Source organism: Neopelma chrysocephalum, unplaced genomic scaffold, assembly GCF_003984885.1.
Source record: "Neopelma chrysocephalum unplaced genomic scaffold, ASM398488v2 Primary Assembly neopelma1_22b, whole genome shotgun sequence".
Lineage (NCBI taxonomy): Eukaryota > Metazoa > Chordata > Aves > Passeriformes > Pipridae > Neopelma > Neopelma chrysocephalum.
In genome coordinates, this window is record NW_020897690.1 from 11,280,996 (window position 1) to 11,305,755 (window position 24,760).

Sequence of the window (24,760 nt, forward strand, 5' to 3'; positions counted from 1 at the left end):
TATACGTGAATTTGGATTTACTGGAATGATGGAGAATTTGTTCATTTAAACCTTGATTTCTGTGGTTTTTTCACAGCGAGTTAGAAGAATAACTGTATGTTTGATTTATGGCTCTCTTCTTTCTTATCTCCAGTATTTAGTTTTTCATAATAAGAGAGATAAAAATGTATTTGAATGCAGATCACAGAGGTTTCTGAGTACAGTCTGAAAACCTTAAAGATCAGAGCTTTCATCCTAGAGGCTCAATTTCAGTATCTACTTTATCTTAATCTCTTTATCCAAAATCTTTTATAGATGTTGACATATGCCTATTTGTCTACAGTTCTTTCAGGAAGAACTAGCATTTGAACATTTGGGCTGCTGAAATCCTGGTTCTTTCAGAGAGGATATGATATGCCATTACATGTTTACCATTTACGTAATGCAAAACTAACTCAAACGCAAAACTCAAAGGCATTCTTTACTGAATGCTTATTGGACATCTGTGTATCTCATTCTTCACTGATTAGAGGTAATGCAAATACAAGATGTTATCACCAGACAAGCCAAGCAGTGGATTTACAATACCATGATGACAATTGTGCATAGTTTGAATGCACATAGTTTGCACCCTGTTGTAAATGTAACATAACTTACCCTTCTCTTCCAGATGGCTGAACTGTCCTACAGTCTCGGTGGATAGGCATATTCACACATGCAATTCCTATGGAAGAACTGACACTGTAAATTTATCTGTGGGGTAGTCAGTGCACTGGCACTCTGACTTTTCCATACTGGAACAGTATACATAACAGTTTCCATAACAATATACAAACTGAGGTATAGGATGGGATTGTAGGTCTGAGATGGTGCTAACCTGTCAGAATGCTGTAGTGTGCAAACATTCATCAGAAACGGGAGGTTTAACAGCATCTCCACAGGTTTGTTAGAATACTTCGGCAGGGAGTACAAGTACACAGAAGCACAAGTTTTGTTTTTCAATCTCTTCTGCTCGAAAACTTTGCCACTGCAAGAATATATGACATTTATTGTGGCAACAAACAGTGTGAAAAATTTGGTGCTATTAGGAAGAAGAATTAATTAAATGATCATGTCTGGCTTAATGTAATATCAAAACATACACACAGGGAAAAATTAATAAGGGGCATATTAATCAACAGAAATGCAGGAGTTTCCCTTTTAACAGAGAAGTCCTTACATTTCTGCCATGGGAAGAAGTAAGTCATTAATGAGTCCATATTGTGGACTGTGAGCATTCTTTGTGCTGAATGTGTTCCTATACATATAACACACATAAGTACAGTGAATGGTATTAGATGGACTTCATCTGGTGTAATTTAGAAATCACATTAATTCTGATCCAAATTATAGAATGGGTAAATTGTTCTTAATTTTAAAATAATTTTTAGGAGCAACTACATGCAACTCACCTTAGTGAAACAATGCAGTGATAGGGAATAAAATCCATAAATCGAGAGGGTGTCAGGGCACTTGAGTCCTAATCAGCACCTTCTCAAGATGACGTATCAATGATTTTGCAAACTGTAAATCTTCCAAAAGGCTTAAGATGTGCTACTGCTTTTATTCCCAAACCTGTAGCTAGGGAAGAGACTCTAAGTGTTCAGAGTTAAGGAATTGTTCATAAAAGCTGAGTTCTGTACAGAGAGAAGATAAAATGCACAAACGCAATAAGCTAAAAAATACCAAGTAAAACATAATACAGAAAATCACTTTCTCATTTAACTTAGACAGGCTCAGTCAAGAAATGAGTTTTAATTTGTCACCCCAAATATGAGACTAGATGCAATAATGCAAGTCCTTAGATCATGTTAGAGACAAAGATTTGTTCTGGTTTTTATTTTCTCTTCCTCAGATTCTTTTACTTAGAAGGGAGAGGGAGATGAGATAAGCACTGGATTTGTGAAAAACATAGTATGGATAATTTTGTTGAATGAAATAAGAATAAACCACAGCTATTTTCTGAATATATCCTTTTTTCCATCAGAACAAACTTCAAATTGTTGAGAGTTATTCCACAAGGTTTTCTGTGACATTAGACCTAATCACAACCTATTCTGCTGCTTAAAAATATGGGACCCTGGCAACATAGCTTCCTCTCTCCAGTCACAGAGTAGGAAAGCAACTGCAGGCTATTGCATCTGAATTTCTCAGAATAAATAATTAAAAGGCTCATCAGCTTCTCACTAATGAACAAGGAAATGTGATTAAGCAACTTTAAAGGGGAGTAGCTGAAAACAATATAGAAATGACAGCAGGATGATTGCTGTGAATGAACGACTGAAATTTCTGAATAAGAGATTTCTTCAGCAAAGCACGAGGACGGTAGTTTAATCTTCCTGACAATTTGGAAAATCTCTGAATCAGGATATTACAGATGTCTCAGAAACTGACAAGGCAGTGACTTCTCTTAATACTTTCTGGCAAATGCTCAGAAATAACTTTTGTGTGTGTATGGTTTTGGTTTTCCTTTTTACTGTTTCAAGACTCTTAACTTCTACCAAACAATGACTAGGACGTCTCTGACTAGGCAATCTTTTATTCTCAAAGACTCTGAAAATACAGATCATCTTTCAGACCAAAATGTTCTAGAGATGCTTGCCAAGTTTACTGTGGCTAACATCTAGAAATTGTACTGATTAGCTTCTGGCATGATTCCTTGCAAGTGCTTTGCATGCTAGTGTCTCATTAAATATCTTATTCCTCTTTATTTAGCACCAAAAATGTACTTCCACCTTATATCTAGGCTGTTTCTATGCTTTTACTGCCTGTTCTTCTAGCTTATCTAAAGGAGATAGCACATAATACAGAAACTCAAAGAAAAGTGAAATAACAGACATCAGTGCAATTCTTCTGTATGTCTGGAGAAAGATTTTTTTTTCCTTTATATACCTTCATAAATGACCCGGTCTTTTTATGAATAAAGGCACAAAAGTCAACAAGCAAATTATGAAGGGTGGTTATATCAGACTGTAGAAGTTTTCAGATACACAGATATAAAAGTGGCATGCACAAAAGTAAGTGTAAGATTCATAGTTTAAAAAGAAAAAAAGTAAAATTAAATGTCAAACATCTTTTTAGTTACAGAAATGCTCATGTGCCTCAAATAGGGTGCTCAGCATTACAGAAAATACTCTGGGTCTAAAACCCAGGCAGAAAAATGCTGTTCTACTTCAAGAGGTCTTTGAAGAAATGTTTCTTTATTTTGGGGTTTTTTCTACATGATGTAGGCCCACCATAGTGCAATGCATAATGTGCATAATAGAAGCCACTTCAATAGGGACATCTAGCAAAGACACAACCTCTCCTTGGAGAGCAGAGATGTCAGGAATTCTCTGCAATTCTCTTTTCCAAACTACTCAGTGTAGAGGGGAAAAAAATAAAAAGCAGCCACGTATTTCCTTTTTATGCTTTTTCCAGGCCAAGTTCTGTGAAAACTTCTCTGCAAAGTTTCTCTTGAGCAACTAGATTGCATGGGTATAGTCAATGAAGCATTTACAATGTCCTTTTTCTTCTACAAAAAAAAGCACAGTCTTGGAAGAATAATTCTTCATTATTCAAGTAAATTCCTTGTAGAATTACATTTTTACTTTGTCATTACATTTAGAATTTTATTATTTTATCTTAGACATAGCAGTTTGCTTTCTGTGCTGTGTTAGGATTGATGTCTCCTTCCCATGATCTCCAGAGTTAGATCCGGAGAAAAACTTGCTTTTCAATTCATTTGTGCCAAAATATCTTAGTTTTATGTATAGACTGGAACTAAAAATCTTGTAATTAATGTGAATCCATTTCACTGTAACTCTAGCTTTCTACAGTAGATTAATTATAGATAAATCCTTGGTGCAACAGTACTTCTGAAACTTCTATATGAGGAAAGAAACATTTGCAAATTCTATAAGCATTTAAAGAAACACAAAACTACCAATTTCATGCTAATTATCTTACAGCTACACCATTCTGAAAAATCATCCTATTTTTACATTGCCATAAAAAAAATGCATCTGACATGTACGTGCACTTTTCTTTTGTAGGTGGAATGGAGAAAATAAAACAGCATACCTTTACATTAGCTCACTACACCTATACTGTGCTTTCTAACTTAAAATATGCCAATGGGGCTCCTGTAGTTCGTATTTACAGCAATACAGACTTCAGCAGTCCTGATGTCCAGGGTCCAATCATTAATTTTAATGTGCTCGATGAAAACGGAGAAGTGCTCGGCTTTTCACAGGTATGTTTTTCTCTTGTTTTAACTTGAGTGTTGTGTTTGGATTTTAAGCATATTTACAACATTGTTCTTTATCCTAAAAGAAATATTTTATTCATAGTACTCCCTTCTGAGGTTTTGGTTTTGTTTCTTCGTAGTTCTGCACCATATATACACACCATTTTTACAGTAGAAATAAAATCCAATAAATGGTGCTAGCACAATAAAAAGTACATAATAGCCAAAGGCAATATCTTACAGATTTAATACTCCACGAGTAGGAAGTTTGGAAGTGGGCTGTTTTAACAGGATATATTGACTAGGCAGTTTGATTTCTTGTTGGCTTCCTTCTCTTGAGTACTCAAAATTGGGAATTGAAGACCAAGTCTGGAAAAGCTGATAAAGAGACTGCCTTGGAGATTTGACATACTAGTGAAATCATATCTCAGAATATTGCAGTCACCAATGAAAGAGGAGTTCTCTTTTCCCTTCAGTTCTGATAATTATATTCATGCTGAGGAAGCATGAAATAAAGTTAAATGATGAGTGTAAAGAGTGAGATTTAAGCTCAAAAAATCCTTAAATGATGTCTTTCCCAGCAGTTTTTTCTAGCCTTTATCCATCAGGTATACCAAGTATCTTTGAGATAAAACTTCATTAAACTTTTCTCCCTTCAGTAGAGAGGTAATGGTGTATGACCATAATTGTGTGTGTGGCTGTGCACCATGTAGGCAGTGAGTCATGTAGGGTGGAGTAGCGCACTTGCTCATCAGCAGAAGTCAGAAAAACCACAGAGCTCTAGTTTTATTTGATTCTTCTTTTCTTTTCATTGGCTGATGATTGAATAAGCCCACAAGTCAAGTTCAAGTGAATGGCCTTGATTTTTTAAAAGCTGTCAATAACTGAGTAACTGCCAATAACATCTGTCTCGGGAGTTACCCCCCTCTGCCAGCAGTAGTGGCAGAGCTGCGTTACTCCTGGAGCTGATAATTCTGGACCATTAGGGAAAGAATGGGAGTGCTGCAAAAGGTGTTTAACACTAATCTGCCAGAGAGGAGAAGAATAGGATAATGAGTGGAACATGGAGATGTGTCTATGAGAATACAAGAAGAGATCCTTATGTACACAAGGGAAAACAGAATTGAAGCACTTACTTGGTAGCCTGTCAGTGTGGAGTTTTACATTTTTTTAAGGCATTTAGCATACTGATGAACATGGGATGAGAAACATATACAGTACTCAAGATGCTCTTCTTTACATACATATTTTTTCAGAAAATGCTACCAAATAGTGACAAATGTTCGCTACATTTCATTTCAAAGCATTCCATGTTTTAGGAGTGAATTAGCCATTTAGGCAATCTTGAGTATGTATGGCAATGTTCCATAAAGACTGGAGATATTAACACAACTGCGTTTGTAAAACACTCAGCAAATGCTTTGATGTTGCTTCTATTCTTTGGTTAAAACCAAAGCCTTTATTTTGATTTCTGATTTTCACAATTTCTTAGTAAAAATGGCTCATCCCTGTTTCACTTTTTTAAACTCAACTGTACCCTCGAAGAAAAAATTCTTTTATAGTCTTATGCCTCTCCTGTGCCTGTATGCTGCAGTGGCTGCTCATAAAAAGCTTCTTTATTGATCTCTATCATCTGAACTGTACTGTTCACTAGGTTCTCGTAATTTCTGGCATATGCAGTGTCTTTTAGATTATTTTGTTTAATTAAAACAATGTGCAATTTAATGACTTTTAGAAATTAACAAGCAGCAGCATTATTCTTTCCCAAGCTACAGTATATGTGATGTATATATAATTGTCTTTATTATGGAATGAAATTCTTTCATAGACATCCTATACAGGTTTTGGGGGAGAAAAATCTTTGCTTCTTCTTCTTTATGATTACAAAGAAAATATATACATCAGAAAGTAAGCTTCGTTGAAATAACAATATACAATCTCATCTTTATACCTGTATGCATCTCTAAAATTAGATAGGTTTATTCAAATCAAAGTTAAATCCATTACTTTCATTAATGGTTTGGAAGTGAAATAGTGTCCTCTAGTTTGGTCATGTCTGTGGTCTGCACATTTATGTGGATTTACTGGGTAGTCTACAAATGCAATCTAATGGAGTTAAAAGAACACGGTTTCAGAAAGCTCCCAGAAAACATTTTTGGGAATTTTTAATGAAGGGAAAATTGGATGGTGTTTCTATCTGACATGCCTAATACTAGTGGACACCAATTAATGACTCAGGTTGTTTTTCAGCTAGTATATTAAAAGAGAAATGACAGAATGTCCTATTCTTTTATGGATTATATTCCACCTATAATTAATTACTTATAACCAGGCGTCAAACCAGTTCTATTTGTCTTTCTGACAAGCAATTGTTATGTGCCCATTGCCTATTAGAAGGCACAGTGTGACTAGACATTAACGTTTGGTAGCTTGAAAAGGACAATATGACTAACTGATTCCAGAGAAAATAATATGCTTGCAGCAGTTTATTTGGAACATTTGAGATTGGCAAGAACGACTTCATAAGTAGACACTCTCTTCAGAGGATACCAAGCTTACATTTAAGCCTCAAGATTTACATAATTGGCATGATATTCAAAACTCTGAACTAAGCCCAAGATATTTAGGATGTGAAAGGCGTGTAGAGAAATACATGACATTTAACACCACTGTTGAAAAATGAAAACTGAGAAAAAATGATGTCTTTCATCTGTGTAGCAATGGGGAGGAAAGCTATTCTTACCTGCTCATATGATTGAAATCCATTTCTCAGTGTTATCAGGGTTTAATTACCATAGCTAACGAGGTTGTGCCACTAAACACAAAGATTCTTGAATTACATGCATGGGGTCAATTGCATCAACAGGAAAGAGCCACAATCTTAGGTTCATCTTTGAGTAAAACCACCATTGCAGCTGAAGATCAAAGGAAAGCATTTCATTAAAGTGAGACACACAAAAAGCCATACCATGCTTGCACTCTTAGAGGTGGCAGCAATTTTAACAGCCTCTTGTCCCAGTATATATGATATAGAATATTTGGATGTAAAGATGTGATAGGGTGGGACTGAAATACTTATGGAAGTTAGTTGAATTGCTATTACTTTTTCCTTTAAATGTTCCTTTGTTATTGATAAAGGGTAACACTGTTTTAGAATATTATACTTGGAATAAACTTGCATTGCACACTATGTGTATCATTGGTTGAACTGACAGTTTAATTACTAGTTTAGTTATTTTTCTCTAAATGACAATTAAAACAATTAAAGAAGAGGGACTTACAGAGTCCAAACATCAATAGTCACTCCAAGGCTTCGGTTTTTCTTCACATTTTTCATGAAACATTTCTTTATTTAGAAATAAAACTACTACAGCTTTGAAATTTCCATAAACCTCTTGTCTTTGAGCACTAAAACTGCATTAAATTTCCTCCTTTGAGCTGCATCAAATAATTCCGATGAAAATTATTTCCTTCAGTAAAGTTGTCTCATAGGCTACTGTTGGTAGTAATTTGTTCTTGAAATTACTTAGGAGGACATCTGTATTCTTTTCACAGAAGCTGCCTGTCCTCTGCAGCAGCACGTCTGTCATTTTGGTATGTGTTTATTTGCACTGCAGCACCAAAAAGCCCCAGTTATAAACAGGGGTTAAATTAAGATGAGTACTTGACAGGCCCGGGACATAAAGATGACCTTTTTGCCAAACGGCTTGTTCATATATACTTGTCAAGCTAAGAACAGATAATTCTCCAGCGTTATAGTTTTTGCTGCTAATGAAGTGTGGACAGATGAGAGACTGGTGATTTGGAAAGGTGCGAAGGTGCAGGGCTAGAGATGAAGGACCTCGGCTAGCTCAGTGCTACAGGATGGAAGCAGCAGAGCTGACATTAAAGCAGCAAGCTGTCAGTCTTCTGCTTCCCTGTGAGGCTACCAGAAAAAGAGAAGCAACTATCCCTAAATATTAAAGGGGATTTGTGATGTCACAAAAAATGGCATTACATATATGCTTGGTGGTGAGCTAATACTGCAGACTTTTCACACAGGATCATCATTAGCACATTTATTAACAATGAGTGTCGGCATACATGAATGTCATGTGTTTATAGATCCCCATATCCTTCCAACCTCTGGAACACTGACAGCAGTGACTCAGCTTCAGTTTGCATCTTGGCCATCTTTTTTATCAAAACCTTGCACAGGACTCTACAAGGTTCCAGCCTGGTTTGAATGTCAAAGAGGAAATGCAACAGCTATAAGGAAACAACATTGATTTGAAACATCAATCATACACACACACAAAAAGTAGATTTCTTATAAATTGGGTCAAAGTGCAAATGTTGTTGAATGTTCTCTTCCATTTGCAGATGTAAAAAAAAACCCCACCATGTCTGCTATTATCACCTTTTGTGCTAATATTATTTATAAAATTTTTCTTTTTGATAGGGAACAGAGACCTGTGAAATGTTCTTTGTACATTCAGTAGATAATTGCAGAGTAATTTTATAATCCTTTCACATTTTGTTCTGTAAAGTAAGTATGGAAGCTGGAAGAGGGGAAGGGGATAAGAGGCACAGATGGGCAGATGAAATTTCACCTGAAACATTTGTTGAATTGTATGCACTGGAGAGCTCTTAGCCAGTCACACCTTCCAGTTCAGTGTTTTCTGCCCCAAGTGAAAAATAGCCCTTCCCGTATCAAACTTTTTCTTTTTTCATTCTGGTGTTTGGAGGTAATATTTTTTTTTCTCCTCCTGTATCTAACAGGCTTTAAAAAGTCAGCAAACCATCATAGCTGCCTTTTGAAAAATGGCCATAATTTCACATTTCAGCTGTGGATTACCAGCACCCGTACCTGTTCTGTTTTTTCATACTGCCTCCTTTACTTGGAGCCTGAACCTAAGCAGGAGTACTTGCTGTGATTGGCTCACCTGCAAAAGTGTCTTGGTATATGTATATATGCTTGCATGTCTCCTAAAAATCCTGTCAGGAAGGGAACGAGCATCAGTCCATTAGCAGTCTCAGCCTTCTTGCCTAACACTTCACACTTGTGTGTGATAGACAAGCTGCTAAAATCGGAATCAGCTGCCAAAGATAGAGAATGTAAACATTTTGGTTTGCCTAAGGAAGACTCTTCTACAGTGTTGCATATGAATGAGTTTTGCCTCTCTAGACTGAGAACCCTGCTCGTGAAGATTATAATCAGTTTTGTCTAGGAGCCTACATTAGCATGTCCTGGCTCACTCTCATCAATCCAGATAGAGGGAAGGGAGGTCTAGGCTTTGAACTTACTTTCTTCACCCATTTCTCAATTAAAAGAAAAAAATCAACATTTCTCAGCAGATAATTTCTAGTGTGTGTCCCTTCAGCATAAATCTATAATGCAATTAGACGACTGCTCTTATTATGGCATGTGCCTGCTGTCTCACACATCTTTCTCTATCTCAACCACCCTTAAATTAATGTAAGGATCAACTCAATGACACACTGTTGTTTTTTTCCATTCCTTCCTTCGCTTTCTATCATTCTGAAGTGAAGATCAGTGTCTTCCATCAGAATGTGTGGCCCTGAATCACTTACATCTAGCCACTCACTGTGACAACTTCTGTTCCCTGGTAACCTCTTTCTGCCCTCAGTATATGCTAGGAGTATAAGAAGAGGACAAAACCAGAATGAGATTCCTCCAATAAACAAAAGAAATTTTGTTGTGCTTTTAACCCCATTTATCCTTCTGCATCCAAAGCATCCTATGTTAGTGAATTGCCTTGTAAGCAGCTTAGCATCCAAGCTGAATTCATCCCTGTGGTTTGAGAAGATGTGGAGGGGGAAAAAGAGATCTTAGGATTGCATGGTCATCTTTACTTGAACTTTCCTCCAGCCTCCAGAGGCATTTTGTTCTGGAATTCAGCTATATTCAGTACTACAAAATATTTCCTAGCAATTAACCTAAATTTCTCACAGTGCAGCTGAAGTCCGTTATTATATGGACTGGGCAAAGAAAGAGACACCAGTTTGGGCAGGAAAGGAGAACCAAAGAGGATTACAGACATCCAACATGGCGGAAGAGTTGAACAAGCAGCCTCAAACAGTGTTGTACGGTAGAGGAGTGACCAGGGAAGAAACAGAGCAGTATGTGCAGGTAGAAGTTATTTCATCTGTTTGTATTTGGACAGGTCTAAAAACAAGAGTAACATGGGACAAAGTGATGTGAGGCAGGTTGGGAAATGCACATAAAAGTAGTTATTCTAGGTAAATAACATGGTGACAGCCAGCTCTGGAAGCACTTTCATACTGCTTCAGTGTCCTGATGTTCTCTTAAGACCTTCCTTTTCCTTAGGTACTATCTTAATGAGTTGTTTCAGCTGGACTTAGATACATAGCCAGGACCTGGCAACGGCCAGGTGAAATGCCTGACTTCTGCTATAGGCTTTCAGTGTCACCTTGAGGGATTCAATGTCTGTCTTCCCCACTTATTCTAACCTCACAGGAGTAGAGAGAAGATATGTTAAATACTGGCAAATCTTCACATATCAAGTGGCGGATACATTTCTATATACACACAGCTGGTTCAATACATATTCATATCGCTGCTAATCATTACATGATAAAAGGGACCATGCAATACCTGAAGTGGGTAGATTTCTTGAAATACTTGCTGTTTGTGTCTTAGACAATACTCTTGGTTTCACTAGTAGATCAGCTCCAGCTCACTGTACATATGGTGCATAGGTATGGAATTAGTGCAACGTCAAGATGAGAATTAGAAGAGTGGGGGGAAAAAAGAAGCTACAGCATTTCACAGGCACACGAAGTTGCTACCAGGTCAGTTAGATCAGACTACTGACCAGAGCCTGATGGTAGCTGCCAGTACTTTCTTGGAAATTCATACCATATCTCTACAGGAGAAAGTGAGTAGCTGTTAAGCAATGAGGAGGGATACTTTCTACTTCATTTAATCCATGTGAAATAAATTTTCATAGAAAGTTATTAAGTGAGAGATCTTTGCTGTTCTTCAAATTTAATCCTTTCTTATTTTTTCCATCAGTTTCTTTTTACTTCCTTGTGAAAAAATCATTCAATTTTGCAAGTGGCATGTGCAGCTTTTTTTCGTCTGGGCCACAGAAAATGGAAATACAGCATTTGTTAATTCCAGCTAAGAATGCCTTTGCAGTAGTGGCCATATGACTCTGAGCTAGTTACACTAATGGTTTTAGAAGCATAACCACTCATTATATTAATTTTGATGACTCAGGGAAAGAAAAGTGTTCTCTAACTTGCTTAATGGGATTTTTGGCTGTCTTCCCAATAGCTACCTAAAAATTGCTGAGGTGATTACTCGCTATTGATTTTAGCTATGGATTTAGCCATTGATTTCAGGAAGCCAGGGATGGCAGATGGACCTGCACAATAGAATGCAAATAGGATTATAAAGACAAAAATATTGTTATGAAGATTCCTGTTGAACATCCACTGATTTCCTTGCTTCCAATTAGTTTTCAATTGTACTGTGAATGTCTTGAACCAGGGAGATAGCAGCAATGCAGCAAACCACACTGTCTTGTCAATAAATGGCACCTTATTGCTTCAAACTGGGAAGAAATCATTACAATCTGGATCTTTGCTTTGATTACATGGGACTGGGTGCTCAAACACAAAAAGGAGCTCACAATACAAGAGGCAATTTCATTGATCTAGGTAGGGAATCAGTGACTGAACATAAGGAAGTGCTGTACTTCAGAGTCTCAATGTGATAAATGTTGTTGGTAGTAGTTAGTTGGTAATGAAGCTCTGTTCTTGCTGAGGTAGTAGTGACAGAGTATAAGCTGAGTTGCTTTTTGTAATATCTCCTTGCTGGAGACAAAGACACATGTGAGTTAGTATGCTCGAAATTGCCTACTATTAAACTGTTCATCAGAGCTGATCAAACTTAGAAAGCTTCATGAAAGCCTAGACTGAAGGTGTTTCCTAACACTGCTTCTCTGGAGTGTCCTCACGTGTTGCTAAGGAAACGAAAGGAGATAAAAGCAAGAGGCTCATAGTTGTTTGGATGAAAGAATCTCAGATGAATGAGGGAGGCTAAATATTTTCTGTTTAGTAGCAGGGCCAAACTGTGGCTCTAATCTATAGAGCTCATCACATGGGAGAAATATAAAAAGAGACCACATGGTAGTAGCAAAAGGACTGCACTTTTGGCAGTTTCCACTGGATTCCCTTTTCCTTCATCTCGGTAAAAGCAGATCAGCAGCCTTTGAATGCATGCAGTGTTTGGTTTCAGTCTACCATCTGAATCCTTTGAAGACAAAAAGAGCCTGGCCCAACCTTCTCTATTCTTGCTTGCATCTTCCTGCCCTTGCCCTCTCTCCCAATACTGTGTAGGACCCTGTATGGCCATAATTAAAGTAATAAGTAATATTTTAACATGGCTCATCATGGGATTTTAACCCTACAACCCCATTTTCAGGGGATAAATACAGACAGAACAGAATTTAAGCGATTTAAAGGGAGGAAAAGGTGGAAAAGATTTTGACTGGGACACAAATCTGTGTCCCTAGACTCTTAGTATCATGCACTGCACATTTTAATTCCTAGGCATTCTTTCTACTTATGTTAGTCTGCTACATTCCCTTTTATCTCTCTTGATATGAGTTATAGCTTAGTCTTCTTCTGTGTGGTTTTCCTCTGGCTACCGCATCTCTGACTAGCAGTAGTTCGACCGAAAGCCTTTAGCCTACAAAATAGCTGGGAATGCTCAATGGGATGTAGAGATATGGACCTTTTCCTATGACTCACAGGGGGATGCTCTGCTGAAGTCAGGGGTAGGAAACCACAGAGGGCTTGAGTTCCTTTTGCTTTCTTTTCTTCCTGGAATCCATCCTTTTCCTGATGTCACTATAGCAAACCAGATTTTCATTGTCAATTAATGCAGTTTGAACTGAAAAAAAAAAAGTAATTGATTGGAGAGACCATTGAGACAAAGAATCAAAGAAACAAAATCAAGGTGTTTAACCTACTCATCAGCTTGTTCAGTTTCAAACAGCTGGATTTTGGAGTCATGAAGTTTACATATGTTTCAAATAGTCCATGCCTTAATTCACTGCACGTACTTCTGGAAAAAATAAACAGATGAAATATGAGATCATCCAGTAAAAAGTCTGTATTTCATTTCTTCCCTATAGCCACTTCATCCCCAAATCTTCTAGCTTCTGGTTGTCAGAAATGTAAAGTTATTGTCACTCCATTAAGCATGGAGGATCTGCAGTTCGCTATGTATATCGCATCTTCCAAGTGAGAATTCCTGCAGAGTGGCAACTCACACATTCTGAATAGTGCTGACATTTCCAGGCTGCTTCTGTCCCCTGCAATCTTACCTGGTATTTGATTGTCTTTAAAACTAGCAGAGAAAATTATCACATCAACTGCAGGGTTCCCGATAAGCTAGCATTTACACTATCAGGACACTGAATTTGAAAATTTCAGTAAATTTCAGTATCTCTGTCTGATACTTAACTGCCTTCTACTATGGAGATTTTGTTCAAAGTGAGTGACGAATAGATGTAGACTGAAGAGAGATTTACATCCACTCTTCAGTTAGTTTAAACCTATCTCAACAACTAGAGACTCAAAACTGAGGAGAGGATCAGATTCATCAAAACCGTGCGAACCTGCCCACATGGAAATTATTTCCCTGAGATGGGAAAAAATGCCTTTGTTGCAGGAAACCATGCAGTTAAAACAGTTTAATGATACTATAACTCAACTAAAATGCTCCCCCCCCAATGATTTGGAAACAAGTGCTGATTTTTTTTTCTGACCTACTTCTTATTAAATTGTATTAAACAAGAATTAATGCTGACGCATTTGCATCAGCAACAGCGTTTCACAGTCAAATGCTGGATGACAGAAAGAGCTAGCTTACTTTCTTTCCAATTCCATGCCATGAATCAGTGAATTAATTTACCAGTGGATGTGGAGAACAGCATCATGAAGCCTGTTTTATAACGAGCCATCAGTGGTGTGCAGTGAAATTCTTGTAATGAGCAAATCCATCAGACATACCAACTGCTCTGATATTTGGATACTGCTGAAAGTAGAATGAGAAGTCCCAATCCCAATTTCTGAAGGACAGTACCTGCCAGTATTGACTTATATGTTTTTTTTTAGGACGCTTCGTGATGTATTACAAAAAGTTTCTTTATTCATGTGAATAATTCTTGTGCTACTCAGTAAAATAACTTACACAAATAAGAAGTACTTGCTTGAATAAGAACTACAGAATTTTATCCTATGGGAATAACTTCAGCAAGGGTTTCTAAAGAAATCATCATTCTTAGTGAAAGTCTTAGTTGATTAGGAATAACACAAAATTATGTGCTGTTTCTAAATATTTACTCTCACTTAGTATATATATATTCCTACAGCAAGTATCATTCTCAAACTTATTTCAATGAAACCTGAAACCAGAGAAAAGCTTACACCTTTCAGCTGACTGTCCCAGAGGCCCTGAAGTAAATGGGTAGCAGAAGTCAGCCATTTAGCAAAAGCAGAAAAGTCACCGGTGCAGCTGTTTGACAGGGAATGAGAAAGCAGAACACACCAGAAGCTTATTTATTTTCAGAGCTTTCCAGCTGCTGGGTGTCAACTAGAATACTGGATATTCAAGAGGGGACTATGTAGGGTAATGCATTAAAACGAGGAGGGCGGAAAGCTCTCCACTTCAATATTTTTTATATGAAAAAAAATTGTGTTTATCAGATAAAGAACTATGAAAGAAACCCCAAATGTTAACATTTGATCAATCTGACAACACTAAAAGAAAGCTCACTAAGAAACAACCGTTTTAAAAAATTGGTTTGGGTGAGCTTTATTCATGTATCTTTATTAAAATTGAAGACCGTGACTTGGAAGTGTGAAAAGCAGCTTTTACTTGTCAAAAGTCAAGATTATATGACATCAGAAGTGTTGGGGTGTGAGGCACCCTGCAGGACCAGGCCCACAGTAAAGAGCTTCAGAAAAAGTAATGAGTGTCAAGGGACTCCAAGGGGCAGACAGGACTTACGTAATGATGTCTTAATTGTCATGTCCTCATTGACTGAAATCATTAAAAATACTGCAAGATTTCTGCATGTGTTTTGCAATTTAATTGTTGCCTTTAAGCTCTGAAAGACTAAGGCCCAATAGTTCCAAATATCATACCCAGGGAATCACCAAAACTGACAATATGAGTATGTTAAGCTGTGTACTTACCACTAGTACCATTCATGCTTCTGTGCCTTCACTGATGAATGTATTCCTGGTTCCCGAAAGTCAGCTGCCACTGTTACAGACAGAGCTGCAAGCAACATTCTGTATTTCATAACTCTGAACTCAATATCCATTATTGCTCCTTATGGCAATTTTAAAGATGTGCTTTATTTAAGTAAGCTTTTCTTCATTGGAATAACTGTAACAGATGTTTTATGTTCTATTTGTTTTGCTATGTGGTAGCACTGCAGAGAGAGATTAAATTAACTGCCTAAGTAGCATATTTCTAGGGTGAAGCTAAAGAAGAAGAAATCAAAACATATGTCCAAGGGAAAGCCAAGCATGCATGCAAGGGACAGACATTTTGCAGTGCCGCCTTTACTAATTCTTTACATAGTGTCATTGTTTCCAATGGGTACATCACATTCCCAAGACCTGCATACATTATCACATTTGTGATAGTGAAATTCAGTTAGTACTAAAGCTAGGCATAACTTATCTTTGTTCTATTGTGTCTCAGTTTGAGACAATTTGGAGAGACAGAGACCTTGGACAGAAGCCTCCTCCCTTGGATTCAATACCCTGGGTTTCTCCAATACAGAGCCACCAAATATGCCTGGATGTAAGTGAAAAAATTACTCTTTACCAAGAAGAAAGGTTAATAACAATAGTGATAAAACTGGGTTAAACCAACCAATGAGGAGAAACTTCCCAAGCCCCACCCAGCAGACCAAATCAAGGTGGTGGCCACCCTCCCCCACCTGGAGAAAACACACCTGGCCAAGGGACAGAGACAAGATGGTCACCTTTCATATGGTTTGCCTCCCCTGTGCCCAGAAAATCTGGCAGGAACAGCTGGAGAATCAGTGCTGGATTGAGGCTGCGGTACTGGTACAGGCAGTTGGAACAGGGCTGAAGATGCCCCTAGATGGCTGGAAGGACCCTCAAGACACCTGTTGGGTTCAGCAACAAGACCTGACTGCTGCAACCTCAATGTCTGTTGGGTGAAGCAGTGGTTGTAGTCCTGTTGACATTGTAGTCGTAGTCTGGATCCATCATGGTGGTGGTAGAAGCCCCAGGTTGTAAGGAAAAAGTCCTGTCTGGTAAGGGAAGACAACCCAGTGTTGAGTGAAGTTCAAGTGTGGTCTTTTATTTGGCTTAGGCTAACTGGGAATGCCCCCAGTACCTCCTCTGGAGCAGGGATTTCTACACTGGATGATGTAATACTGGATCACAGGATCAAAGGAGTCTTTGACACCTTCTAAGATATTACAGATGCCTGTTACAGATCCATTAAGGTCCATCAGCAGAGATGAATATCTTCAGGCCATGTGTGAATTGTCTGATGCTTCCTCAGAGTGGAGTTATCACAGCTGAGTCATTTGTGTAAGGGCAAAGAAACAACACCCAGCTTGTAGCCTGAAGTAGTAGGTGTGCACACCCTCAGCACTTGGGTGGCTACTTTGCACATCATCAGCTTGCACCTGGATTGTCTCAGTCATCAGTGTTCCAGTCTTTCACACTTGTGAATACATTTTTCTCCTAGGATAATTGTATCACCCTTATCTCAAGTTCCCATCACAGTCCAAATTAGTAGACCTATTTAGGGATAAGATAAAGAGTGGATACCTGAATTTTTGCGTAACCCAGGACATCCTGAATCACAATTCCCATATTCCTTTAATGATCATATGTTTTAATGTATCAATAAACCTTGTCTACTGTACAGATTAATGTATACAACAATTAAAGTGTTATTGTAGAAGGGTATTAGGTTGCTTGGCTAGAATGAAATTACCGTTCACTAAGGAATAGTAATTATTTATTTGCCAAAATTAAAAAAAATTTAAAAAGAAAACCTCATTTGCAATTTCTTGAAGTTGTGTCATGGAAACTTCATTATACTACCTACTCTTTGATAAGCAAGGCTGCCCCAGCAATGTTTCTTCAAAAAGTATTAGTAATAAAAAGATTATATATTTTAAAGTTTTTTGTATACTGAGTAAATAAACCCAAACACTGTACAATTTCAGTAGTGAAGTATCTGTCATGATTTTTGCCTTGCTTGTCATCATTAACAGAATGATAGATCCGCCCACGAGTCACTAGCACCATGACAAACCATGTTATGGCAGGATGACAACTTTTCTCATCTAAAGGAAAAAAGACATCAAGAAAATGTCACTGTTCCCAGATTGAAGTCTTATGACAAAACAAAGCTAGGGACACCACAACAGTCTTTCTCAATAGATGCCTTTTACTGTAACTTCAATTTGAGAAGCATGCTTTGAACACAGGATATTCTCCAAGGCATTAATTATGAATAGGGATCTTGGGATTGATTCTTTTCTCTGCTTTCCAAGTCTGCATACATGGAGTTATTTTGATTGTATCTCTGTTGGAGAACCAAACCATTTCGAACTGAACTAGTGGTGCTGAACATACCTAAGTGTGAACTTGAGAACTTGTGCACTACAGCAATGTAGGATTTGTACTGTATATACAGCACATTTTTGTACAGAGAACCTTGTGCTGCACACATGAAAAAAAAAAAACAACCCAAGAGCTAAATACTATTTAGGTTGAATTATTTCAGCACAGAGTAAGTTCTAGCAGAAGTCTTGGTTTTTCAAGCTGCCAAGATAGTGAATTTAAAAGTGCTTGGTGTCTTAGACAGTTAAACTTGAAGATGTCAGAAGATAGACTGATATCAAAATATTGATGATGTTGAGACAGAAGATAGACTAAATTATACCAGAAAGTATTTGCTATATATATTGGGCCACTATCCTGTACAGAGGGAATTTATGTAGAAAATAATAAAAGCCAATAGGGATTAAACTGGCTAGAAAAGCTAGGTTGAATATTTACATTGATACCTCACACAGATAAAGCATGAGCTCAAAGTTAGGGAAGTGGTTAGTATGACGTGGTTGACACTTCCATTCCAGCACCTCTAGGCTGAGCTGTCACTCTGCATGCAGCTGAGGCCAAGCTTTCTGCGAGTGGGATTCTGTCACTGATACAGTGGGGTCCCCTCAGTCTGCAGCATGATTTTTCTTGGAGGTCTCAGCATTCCATTTTGTAGAAAAGGAGCAAAAGCACAGAGGGTGCAACTTGTGCAAGGTTGTTCTGGAAGTCTGTGGTAGAGGTAGGATGTGTCAGATTTCATGCATTTGACTGTCTTTTCTCTCAGTCCTGACCAGGAATGTTCATCATTTTTTGTCTAAGAAATAACTGGTGGCAGCTCAGCTAACCTTACCAACTGCTGTTGTTGCTTTTTGAAATCAATATAAAGCATTTGCAGTTCCCTACAGTGAGCTTCCATGGTTTCTTAGCTGTACTAAGAGGATCCCTGTGGTGTGCTTCCCTTGTTTCTTAGCTGTGCTATGAAACCCTGAAAATCCGTATCCTCTGCAGTGCCATCTTCCTGTATATGCATCTCTTTCTGAGGCACATATGGACATGTGCTTCTGTTCTCTTTGCACATTGTTTTCATTCCTTCCCATTCACGCCAGTTTGTCATCAAGTACTGTATTTCTGCCTATTCATTATTTAGTGGATGATAGAGAAATGGTATAACACCAAATAGCACAGCACAAGGGAAAAATGTACCAGGGACTTGGTAAACTTGGTGGTTGTATGTGCAGACTCAAGGAGGCATTCTAGTTCACTGTCTTTTATGTCAGATGTTACTTCCTACTGACAGGCCAATTCTTCCAGTACTTGTGTTCCAAAATCCCACAGATACTGTCAGTTTCTGTAATGAGGATTGCAGTTTCAGATCACCAGAGAACAGAGTTTTCTTTAGCTAACTGAAAAGGTGCCCCAGGCCTCTCTTCAGTCTCTGCAGAAGCAGTTGTAGGTGGTGATTCTGCCAAGACACCAAGTGACACCTTGCTGAAGGTCTGTAATTAACACTACTGATGTGAATAAACCTGTTCACAGGTTTAAAATTAAGCAGATGTATTGGCATTTACAGGACCATGACCTGAACCTATATGCCCTGTTTGTGTGTGTTTTGTATGTAGGAGTCTTGCAATGCCAAGGTAAGCATTTCTGCTTCTACGACTGTTTTGTTCTAGCTGAAATAACAGAGCTGAAAGTTCCTAAATCTGTATGGGAATGGTAAAAGCTTCAGTACATTGTTAATAATGTAGAGACATCATTTACCTTCATTAATTTCTACTTTTAAAACATTGTATCTTGTTGACCACAACTTTGAAATGTTTATTTTTCATTCTGCTCCTATATCTACTGCTGAATTGCGAAGGTGGACAAGATGGCCAGTCTGCACAACATACATGTCCGCACAGGTTGCTTCTGTAACACAGGAGCCTGCCAGATGTATTTGGATATAAGCAATGAGGACATCCAAAGGAACCTGCAGGTTAGTTTCTCAGTGTGATTACTTGATAGATATATTGTCCGTGGAAAATACTCAGTGACCCAGGAGTCATCTTCTGGCTATCATTTCTGAATTTCCTGAATGGGAGGTTTGAAGGGGAGCAGAAAATCTGCCTCTGTGTAAAAAAAAAGTGTTTAAAAGCTAAAGTAAGTTCATCCTGTTCCATGGGTTTAAGTCTCTGTGACTTTTAAGAATGAAAGTAAATTTGAGTTGCTTTCTCTGACTTTTTGACTCACTTGCCATGTTAAAGAACTAAATTAACTAAAATTCAATTCATTGAAATTAGGTGTTGAAACAAAATCATTTTATGGACCCAAAGAAGTATTTGTGGTTGTTTTATTTCATCGGAAAATAGGAAATTAAACTTTCTTATTCTGATTTGGGATAACATGAAATCCAGACTTCCTGCAGAACAGAAATTCATGGACAATTCATCTCATGTTGTTCCTTAGGTATCCTTAATTGTACTTAATAATGTTCAAGCATTGTAGGCCTATTGCTGTTGGGTGTTGCAGTTTAAAATAAGTATGCAAATTGGACAAGAAACAATAAATGGGAACATACAGTGAATCTCAGAGAATGAAGTAAATTTAGATGACATCTACTTAGATTACTGGTGTAATTGTTAGAACATGAATGTAAAGACTGTTTTCAAGATTACTAATATTTTCCATAAATTCTCATTAAAAGATCTATAGCAGGATGTATTACAGTGAAGTGGAGGAGGCTTCCTGTCTGCATATTTGTCAGAGTTTGAAATTACACTAAATTAATTCAGAGCAATCAAAAATTTTATTAATGGTGTTATTCAAAAGGTAAAAAAATAAATCTAATGGCTGTACTGATATTATAGCTTCCTCATAATTTCACAGAGACATTTAGATAGCTTTTGCAAATACATTTACATGCAGGACTGATAAGATAAGTTCTTAAAGGCAGGGAGGTCTTTAATGCATTCCTTGACAAAATAGTGCTTTGATTTACCATGGAAGCTCTCTCCTCTGAGAAAGGAAAAAAGGGCCTACCCTTCTTCTGAAGTGAAAAATGCCAAATTGCCATACTCTTAGATGTCCTAATACAAGGAGGATTTTGCTAAAGAGTGAGTGACCTCTTTTAGGTCTGTATCATTTAAATGGGGATAGGCCAAAGTTTTATAGAGAGACACTTAAACTGCAAAAGGTTGTGTGTGAGGTTATACAGTCATGCAGTCATTATTTTGGGACATTCCATTCCCATCAGTTCTTTGAGAAGTATCAAGATGAGTTATTGACAACATTACTGTGTAGTGGAAGGCATCTTTTATCACATTATTTGCACATATACTTCGGTTTCATCTTTTCCCAGCATGCTGACTGTATTCTTCCTTCCCTGATGAAGATTTAAATGTATAAAATGCCTGTGATGGGGGACTTTCTGTCCTCAAGGGTCCCTGGAAAAGCATGGTTAGTTTTCTTAGCGTGTTACATAGGAACTCATTTACTTATTTGCACAGCAGGAACCTCTCTCCTTAGTCAATCAAGCAATATTTGGCAGAAGGGTTACAGAAGAGTATATGAACAGTTGCAACCTAATTTCACAAATATTGCTTCTGCTCTGTTGTCAAGGATAAAAACTACATCACACTGCACTAAAATATTTACTACTGTATTGCATGCTTTGACAAAGATGTAGATTTTTTGATTTCTCTTTGCATAAATGGGACCTGTGTTCACTGTACTGTGACATTTTTTACTTAAAAAAAACCCTCACGTAAATAAACTATTCACGCATCCATTTTTAATGTAACTGAAATGTGTAAATAAATTAAATTCTGAGGAAAAAACCAACAGCTGCTGCACTTAGAGGAATAGGATGCTGAGTTAGGACTAAATCTTATGTTCATTGATGAGCTAATATTAGATGGATGAACAAAAGGGGACTCTGGCTTACTTCTCTGGTGGTGAGTGGCAGAACTCGCTGGCTGACTTACGGTATGAGAAACTTCTGCTCTTAAGGGGGAGTTTTCCATAGAGTGTTGTATGAAAGACATATCAAATAGAAGTGACAATATAGGGGTTTTTCAACAAAAGTTTTGCAAGTGGAAATTTGTGTTCTACAAAGGAGGAAGGCTAGAGAGAGAAAAGGCTAGTTCCCTCCATCCTGAAAGCAATGTGTTGACTGGATCAGCAAGAGAGATTTGCTGCATATTCCAATGACAAGGAATGTCACTCTGGATGTTTGAGCTCTAGATTCAAGTCTCTGCTTTGCTAATATCCCAGATCAGTTCTCTGTCGTTTGGACTATTTAACACAAGCCATGAATAAACCACTAGTGGTATAAAATGGAACCGTTCTGACAGTGAATATCAAGACAACTGACCCATAAAAATCAGCTGTCTCATGGTTTGCGCACTTATCTGAATATAATAACTCAGTTTAAATCCCAGTGAACTATGCAGGTGAGACTGGAATATCCCTGGAGACTGCTATAGCTAGCAGGCAATCACGGGACATACAACCTTTTTGTGATAATTGATATGTGTGTGATAAACATCTCTTTCCTTAGAGTAGAATAGGACAAGCAGCTCAAAATTATCTTCTCTCAATTTGAGTAAATCATAAGATAGTTGGGATTTTTTTTCTCCATTTTCTCTCTGTATTCATGAGTTAGCCTTGTATTTTTTACAAGAGTTTTTCAGGTGAGAATTAAGAGACTCATTAATAACTAGGTGAAATTAGAGGGAAATAAAGCAAAGTGTCATCACAGTTCTCTGGTTTCTTTCCTGTTTCAAACCAGGCTGGCCATGTCTGTGGAGATGATATAGACCTAGTTGATGGACGTCCCACTGGTTCTGTGAGAATATCCTTCGGCTACATGTCTTCTTTTGAAGATGCACAGACCTTTTTGAATTTTATCATAGCCACCAGACTTTCCAAATCGGACACTAAGGTTCCTTTCAAGTCTGTTACAAAGCTGACAATAGAGTCTGTTCCAGATGACCTCCCTTCCTTTAACAATGCAGATAAATTGTCTCCAATACTGCAAATCTCAGATGGAGAACTCAGGAGTAATCTGTCTGCGACAAAGACAACTGTCAACTGGCAGCCACTGGAGACTGAGGCTGAAAGCATAAGGGCAGCTGTTTCTGAGACTGCAGTGCCAACATGTAGGAAAGGTGGCAAGCCCATCACTGTTGCCAGCATCTACCTCTACCCAATCAAATCCTGCTCTGCATTTGAGGTATGTGCTTTGAATCATTCTGAAGTATTTATTCAGCTCAACCTAGTGTTTTTCCTTACCCCTCTTGGCCATGTGCATGAGATATTAGGAAGCAGTGTGTCAGAACCCATGTCTCCTTTTTTCCAACTTCTAGGATCAAGTCTTGCATGTTAGGGTACTTTGAAGGATTTTCAAGTAGGCTGAAGTTACAGGGTGCAAACACATCTTCTGCTTTCTCCTCCCCCATGAGAGCCAAATCTGCACACAATATACTGTCTTGAAGAAAATAGTTGGATTTGCAAAACTTGACTAAAATATAATCAAGTAATTAGTATGCTTTTACAGAATGACATGTGATGGACTTGTAGGCATTGATGGGTAGGCAGCAATTGAGAAATAACTTGATTAACATGTTATAATTGAGAGGCAGCTGATTTACATTACAAAGAAATGTTATCATTAAAAATACATTTGCAACAGAAATATGACATTTAAGTGTTGCTGCACTATTTGAAAGTTCACTCTTTGAAGATTTTAATTGCTTTTTTACAAAGTTAATAATATCATCACCTTAGCAGTGACTTTTTTTTTTAAAATAGTGCATGATGAAATAGGTGTATGGCCCACACATGACCTAGAATGTGACTCTGCTTAGTACCATACTGGAAAGTGATTTAATGAATGTCAATAATGATATAACTTTTCTTACGAAAACTTACTGGTGTAGGCCACTGTCTCATATCTGAGCGAGAATTGGGGTCAAACCCAGAGACAAATCCCCTGCCTTTCAAATAGGGATTCTCAACTGATTTGATCATGTTTGGGTTGGTTTTTTTCTTCTTAATGCAAAAAGAGGTTGGGCAATTAAACACTGTTAAATGATCAACAAAACATCTGTATTCTTAAATTTGATTTGGCTTATGATGTCTTTAATTCAGAGACACAATCCTGAGCATTAAATGAGACCTGAACAAGCAATTTCCACCCCTTATTAATCTCCCACTAGATCAAACTGTTTAGAAAATCAAATTAATTGCCCATTTCATGTGAAAATTTTTTAACCTTTGTTTAAGTGTTGCCGGTTTTATAGCTGTGTTACAGAAGCCCACTATAGAAGCTGCTGAAATATGTTGTAGCACTATTCAGGCCCCTTTGGGGTTAAATTCTATTTTTAACATGCAGGCTGGTGTTGTGAGATACATACCACAACATTCAGTGCTAAGAAGGCTTTGAAGTGATTTTGCCCAGGAGCAGGTAAGACATACCTCAGCATGAAAGAAAGCTTATATTTCCCCACAAGCTGAGCCAGGTTTCTTCTCTTCAAGCTCTATGAGGGGAAATGACTCTGAGTGATAAATTCACACAAACCTGGTACTACTCCCTGACAGACAGAATTGCAATATTATATGGAGGGGGAAAATCCCCATGCCACTTGCATACTTCTTGTGCTAGGCATGTGTTAATGGACCTAGAGTGAAAACAGGGTTCATCTTACCTCAGTTTATGCCTCTAAAGTTACATATTGTTCTGTAAGCAGTGAGAGATGCAGATCTGCTAATTCATTTTATCATAAAATAGGCATCTGCAGTAGGAAACATACATTGTTCCTGGATATTTTTGTCTCTTTTCATTGACTACAAGAGGAACCCAAGGCAACTTGGATTGTGGAGCTA

The 24,760-nt window shown here is 37.7% G+C and overlaps 1 protein-coding gene across 2 annotated transcripts in view; it reads left to right on the forward strand.

The window, feature by feature from the left end:
- MOCOS (molybdenum cofactor sulfurase) overlaps positions 1 to 24,760 on the forward strand; it is a 211,446-nt gene that overhangs the window by 155,615 nt on the left and 31,071 nt on the right. For both annotated transcript variants that reach the window (XM_027680089.1, XM_027680100.1), the window contains 3 exons: positions 4,053 to 4,252; positions 19,755 to 19,871; positions 22,665 to 23,108. In XM_027680089.1, the coding sequence (XP_027535890.1) occupies positions 4,053 to 4,252; positions 19,755 to 19,871; positions 22,665 to 23,108 (761 nt within the window). The remainder of the gene's footprint in view (positions 1 to 4,052; positions 4,253 to 19,754; positions 19,872 to 22,664; positions 23,109 to 24,760) is intronic.